General features: G+C 36.6%; 1 protein-coding gene across 1 annotated transcript; it reads right to left on the bottom strand.

Annotated features, from left to right (window-relative positions):
- Window positions 1-5,503: 5,503 nt before the first annotated feature.
- LOC142541683 (mogroside IIIx synthase-like) lies at window positions 5,504-7,001 on the bottom strand. The gene has a single exon (XM_075648156.1). It carries the CDS (start codon window positions 6,903-6,905, stop codon window positions 5,544-5,546), a length of 1,362 nt encoding a protein of 453 aa, XP_075504271.1. The 5' UTR covers window positions 6,906-7,001; the 3' UTR covers window positions 5,504-5,543.

The following is a 7,001-nucleotide window of genomic DNA, read 5'->3' as shown; positions in this document are numbered from 1 at the left end:
TTTTTTCATATCTAATAACATGATGTGTTATAAACAGCAAAAACTACCATAATATCGATAAATTAAAACTAACTCGTCGATGGAAGAATGCAATTCCTATATATAAAATATAAAAGGATTCCATGCATCATGCTCAAATAGGATAACAAAACTGATTTATGATCTCAAATGCAATGTTTATCTATGATAACAAAAAAGATTATTGACCTAATTTGCACTGCAATATTTCTTTATCCTACTGCTTATACTTGATGCAAACCTGCTAGAGATGCTCTTTTGCTTGATTCATGGCCTCTCCTTCCTCACTTTTCATCTTCTCACTCAATTCCATAGCCCTAAGCCTCAACTTTTTGTAGGGGTGTCAAAAATGAACCCGAAACGCTAACCCGACACGGGACGACACGAAAAATATCGGGTTTGGGTTTATGATTTTCGGGTTCGGGTTGAAACGGGTCGGACCCGAATGCAAACCCGTTAAAAAAAAATTTCCGGGTGGTTTCGGGTTGACCTGAAAAAAATATCAGGTCACCCAGTGACCTGAACACACCCGACCCATCATGTCTTTTTTTTAAAAAAAAGTTTTACAATTTACACAACTATTTTCTAGTCCTAATTGTTGGAATTTTGATGCTTAATTAATGAATATTAAGCAAATAAATCAATGTGTTTGATTGGAAAAATTCGAAACGAAGAACGAAGCTTAATGAACGAATATTAAGTTCGGTAGTTCTGAATAAAACTCGAAAAGAGTTCATCATATGTTGAACGAACTTAAAACGAGTAGTCGGAACATGTAAGGGACGAAAATCGAAAGAAAGAAAAAAAAATGCACATGAACAATAGCAAGAGCGCACCTGCTGCCAGTGGCACGGGTGCGCGCGCCTGCCGAGCGCCCTCGGCAGGCGCTGCTAGCGCGCGCGCGCGCCTGCGCAGGCGTGCGCACAGACGCGTCCCTTCGAGTTTTTCAGACATTTTTTCATTTTTTCAACAAAGACACTTTCTGAAAATTTTAAATTTGAAAGTTTTTTTCTATATTTTTTGTTATTTTTTATTTTTTCGATTTTTTTCATTAATTTTTTTTAAAAAATAAATAAAATTCGAGTTAGGCGGGTTAGACGGGTTGAGTCGGGTTAGACGGGTTCGTGTTCGGGTTGGGAGTTTTTGGGTTGCTTCGGGTTCGGGTTGAAAAAAAAAAATCGCGGGTTGACCCGAAACCCGACCCGATTGACACCCCTAACTTTTTGCCACTCGACTCCACAATAACCTTATCAATCGCATTCACAACATCATCTCCTATGAAATTTCCATCGTCATCTCTTGCAAGCTCAACACCAGCACCAGCCTCTACCACAAACCTAGCATCCAAAGGCTGGTCGGATTCAACGGTACAACTATAACTGGTACACCAAAATAAAATCTTTCCATTACAGAACTCATCCCACAATGGCTCACAAAAGCACCTACAGTTTTGTGTGCCAAGATTTTAGCTTGTAATGTTCATCCCTGCACAATCATGCCCTTTTCATTAATACTATCAAGAGATCCCTTCGGCATTACCTCATGATGTTGATTGTTTCTCCAACAGGGCATTTTACAACCCGTATGAAGTTGACATTACACAAAGCTACAACCCTTTTGCTATTTCTTCCATTTGATCTTTAGACAAGTAGTTTTCACAGCTAAAGAAATGAACGACGTGGAAAACTTGGGTTTCTTACTTAGCCATTCCACAATCTCCGAACCATTCTCTTCATTGTAAGATTGTGTGATAAGTGGACCAACATTTACCATGTTTTTCTCGCACAAAACAACGAATGATCCACATACTTCCCTTCAATTCCCATGAATATCATAATCACACAATGTCATTAGATAGTTTCAAAGGGCCAAATGCATAATCTTTGTCCTCGTCATTTCTTTGAAGTTGATCAATCTCAGCCTCCAACACCTTCATTTCGTAATCTTTAAGGTACACCACCAGATAAGGTGAATCTCTACATTTGAACCAATGATAAGCAAATTGTGAAGACCCAACATTTTGAGCAATAATTTGCGAACAAGAAGAAGCCCATTTTCCAGTTCTTGTCCATTTCGAAGCCCCTGCAACAGCCGATTCTTGTCCAAGTTTGAGAAGAGTTTTGCCCAAGTTCGTAGTATTTTGACTACGAGTATTCTTCATCGATTTTCTTAAAATCAATATCAAGTGGGTTTTATTATATTTTTATAAAGTTTGAACACTTAATTTTTCCTTTGTAAGTATGCTATGTTTTCCAAAAATTATTATATATGCCTTCGAAAACTCGATCGACATGATACATATTCGTTTCTATTTTATATGATATCTTTGAAATTTGTTTGTTATTTGATATTAGTTATGATATTTGAAAGCATGCTTCAATCATTTGAAATGCACCATAATGATTCGAATTAGAAATTAAAAAAAAAAGAAATTTTGATGTTTGATTTGATTTGATTTGATATGACCCTGATGCTGTGGGATATAATAACAGTTTACTTGACCTCGCCCATTAGAGAAGTAACATATAGGGGACTGATCAATAGACCATGAAAAATGAGAAGATTTTCATTGCTATGTTTGTAATTTGTTCGTATTGGATTCAACATGCTTATAATCGAAATTATTATTTTGTATGTGTATTCTTGGTATTTGCAGTGCACGATCGGCTCCCACTTACTGAGTGTTTCCCCCAACACTCACTCTTTACTCTTCCTCTCTCCAGATAAGAATGAAGAGCGATTAGATGAGGATGAGCAAGTCATGTTTTGAGGATGATGATGAAGAACAAGTTCATGATCAAGCATAGTTGATAATTCGATTTTGTTAAGTTTATAATTCACTTCTACATTTCGTTTTGAATCGCATTGTAAAGACGATTATCTATTTTTATGAAATAGTCTGGTTTGGATATTTGATTACTACAAACAAAGCTTGTTGTTTATAAATTGTGTGATTGTGAAACAATGTTGATATCAACCAATCCCGGTCTCGGGACGTGAAAAAAATGAATATGTTGCAGCTCGGTGGTGACGAAATGGACTGCAGGTGTTCATCGATGAGGCAACTGTTAGGACATTTCTCGCACCCAAGGCGCATCAGAAGTTTAAAATTTTGTTTTGACATTCGAAACAGACCTTGGGCTTCGTATGTTTAAAACCATTCATAAGACGTATACATGTTGTGCCTGCGTGTATATTACACTTGGATCCAAACTGTTCTGTAACCAGAGATAACCATTCTTGTAACTCTCTGTGAACGGATCTCCCTCTGGTTGATCGTCAAATCTGGTCCACGATCAGATGCTACATTCTTCTTTTGGATTGCATTTGAAATTGTGAGTGATTTGTATAATCGGTGCAGCGACAGAAGTACGACGATGGAAGAACACGAAGTGGCCAAAATATTTTTCTCCAAAACCAATGGGATGGCCGAAACTTTTCCAAGGAAGGGGAGGAAGGTTTGATGAATTTTGTACTTGTGTTGAGTGCAAAATTCCGGTATGTATTATAAACCCTTATCATATATTTATAGAGTGTCACTCCTGATCCCACTAGGAGTCCCTTTCCCACAAAGATTCCTAATCTTTGTCTCAAATATATACACATATTTTATATACATGCATAGACATAATAATTAAATTAAATAATCTTTATTTAATTTATATAATTAACTCATTAGTTAATTAAATCCGATGCTTGTGTAGACCCACAATGGTTCACGGATACAACTAGTCGTGGGTTCACATCCCTATGTGATTCAGAATAACATTTATTCTTATTCGGGTTTACCCTAATTAACCTCATTCTTTTCATCAACTTCTTAACCAAGAATGTCAGAACTCATTTCTGATTTCACCCATCGGATCATGGTAAGAGCGTCTAGTAGCATCACCCATGATCCCTTAGGTATCGTTGACAGCGTTTGCAAGCACCTTAACTTATGGTTAGCGTACTATACGGTCCTTTCAACACATATATCCCGATCTAATCTGTAACCATTGGTATATCGAGAGTTCCATATGAATTCGATAACGATATGATTTATCTTTGAGTACTAATAGTGACATGATATATATAACTAGAAAAACATATTTTCTCAAAACACATTTATTGCTCTGGCCAGAGATTTCTTGCACTATTAACTCATCATATCACACGATATCTTCACCCGTAGGCAAACGATAAATCCCCAACTACAATGCATTTGCTCCTACGTATTTCGAAACTACACATAACCTCGCCATCTGATGACCCTCAAGAGACTCGGTAAGCGGATCAAAGTGCAAGCTAGTACGTATAGCCCCTACATTCTTTTGGGTCAAAGGATTAATAGTGTACATCCATAACCGCATACTATTCCACTTGATAAGTGAGAACTACTTGGACAGTCTGAGGGAAGGTTGTTCAGTGCATCATCATATGATCACACATCTGTATAAATGGACATCTTCATGTCCTTGCGAATGAAACATAACGTTTACATCACAGATGCTAGTCTTGAACTGAATCGATCTTTATCCTTATTTTATGTGACTAATTTGACTAAAAACAAGGTTATCCTCCTTACTTGAGATCCAAGTGTTTAGAATATATGATATACTTCCAAATGAGTTTCACGATCTTACGTTGTGGGACAGACTTCATGATAGCTATTATATATTCAGGACTTTATTTATACAGCTTGCAGGAGTATACAGATAAAGTATAACGCCATAATTGAATAAAATCGTAAAATATTATTAAAATAAAGTTTGTTTTACGATAAAGTCAATAAAAGCTCAAACCACAAGTTGGTTTGTTGGACACCGATTCTAACAGCAACTTCAACAGCCCAAAGTTGAAAATCATCGTAAATTAGCAAATCAGGTTTCAGATTGCTGATGATATCAGTGAAGTTGGAGGCAGACATTTGAAAGGCTTGAAAAGCCTTGGTATAAGATTTGGAAGGATGTTTTTCCTCGTTTGGAAGTGAGGAGGAAGATCAGAGAACGATGATAATTGGAGTTCAACTAGTTGAACTAAAGATCGTTCATGAAGTGGATAAAATAATATATAAGGATAATTAAATATTTTATTAATTTTAAAAAATTTGCAAGTATATGGGATATGTCATATATACTATATCCTAATTTTTAATATATATATAAATTAAAAAATATTGATGATAATAATTCAATATTCCAGTAGTTTAAGAATTTTGAAAATGGGATGAGATATTACAGTACTTATGATAAGTTAAAAATTTATTATTTTAAATTTTTGAGTGGATAAAATAATTACACTATTTAACGTAAGAAAGATACATTTGTCGACCATGAATGTCACTCATATCTAATATATAGAATAGATACAAATATAAGATATGTAGAAAATCAAAATTTATAATAATCTAAATTAATCACAGAATTAATTGTGTCCCTTCATAATTTCAAATTGACTATGGAAAAATACACTTGCTGTGAAATATAAAGGGATCCATCCTCAACCAATTTTAATGACCTGATTTACATAGCCATATAACATCCTCAAGGCTGCTGCTTATACTTCATGCAAACCCGCAACAGCTGATCCGCTGCTTCATTCATGTCCTCTTCTTCTTCATTTTTCATCTTCTCACTCAACTCCATAGCCCTAAGCCTCAACTTTTCACCATATTTCTCCACAATAACCTTATTTATCGCATTCACGAACTCGTCACTACTTAAATTTCCATCCTCGTCTCTTGCAACCTCAACACCAGCACCAGCCTCTACCAAGAACCTAGCATTCAAAGGCTGGTCGAGTTTCAACGGTACCGCTATGACTGGTACGCCAAAATAAAGACTTTCGGTGATAGAACTCATCCCACAGTGACTCACAAAAGCACCTACGCTTTTGTGTCCCAAGATTTTTGCTTGTGGCGCCCATCCCTGCAAAATCATACACCTTTCTTTCACTCTATCTAGGAACCCCTTGGGCATTACCTCATGAATGTTAATAATCTTTCCAACCGGGGATCTTACGACCCATACGAAGTTGACATTACATAGCTCCAACCCTTTTGCTATCTCCTCCATTTGATCTTTAGACAAGTAGTTTTCACTGCCAAAAGAAACGAACACAGTTGAAAACTGGGGTTTCGTACTTAACCATTCCACAATCTCGGAACCATTTTCTTCATTGTCCGATCGTGTGATAAGTGGACCAACAGGTACCACGTTTTTCTTGCACAAAACAGACAAATAATCCACATACTTCCCTTCAATTCCCTTGCATGTCTTCATTAAAACAATGTCATGAGATAGTTCAAAGTGGCCAAATAATGAATCTTTATCATCCTCATCTCTTTTAAGTTGAGCAACCTCAGCTCGCGACGCCTTCCTCTCGTAGTCTTTAAGGTACAATGCCGGATAAGGGAAAGTTGAACCTTTACACCTTAACCCATGATAAGCAAATGAATATGTTGCGGCTCCTGTGGTGGCGAAATGGACGGCCGGAATGTTCATGGATTTGGCCATTTTCGCTGCCCACGTTTGAAATCCATCGTAAATAAGCAAATCCGGTTTCAGATTGCTGATGATATCAGTGAAGCTGGAGACAGACATTTGAAAGGCCTGAAAAAGCCTAGGCATGAGATTTTGGGGGACACTTTTCGTCGTGTGGAAGTGCGGAGGAAGATCAGGGAATGATGGTAATCTGAGTTCAACTAGTTGAATTGAATAATTTGAATTAGATTGTTCCTGAAGTGAATTTTTGATTGAATCAAGGTTGATTGCTGTAGAACAGAAGTATATGTGGAAATTCTTTTTTGACAGATGCTTGGATAGTTCAAGATAGGGGAAGACATGGCCATATGCAATCCATGGAAACATAAGGATGCTGAATTTACTATGACATTTTTCCTCCATTAAAGTGAACTTTTCACTCAATAAACTCGGTCTAAACTTTGTTCTGCTTGATGGTGTAGTTTTAACTTTTAAAGGTCTCTCTTGTTTTGATATATA

This window comes from Primulina tabacum, chromosome 4 (genome assembly GCF_025594145.1).
Source record: "Primulina tabacum isolate GXHZ01 chromosome 4, ASM2559414v2, whole genome shotgun sequence".
NCBI lineage: Eukaryota > Viridiplantae > Streptophyta > Magnoliopsida > Lamiales > Gesneriaceae > Primulina > Primulina tabacum.
The sequence above is the reverse complement of the archived record's forward strand: the minus strand, read 5'-3'. Positions and strand labels throughout refer to the sequence as shown.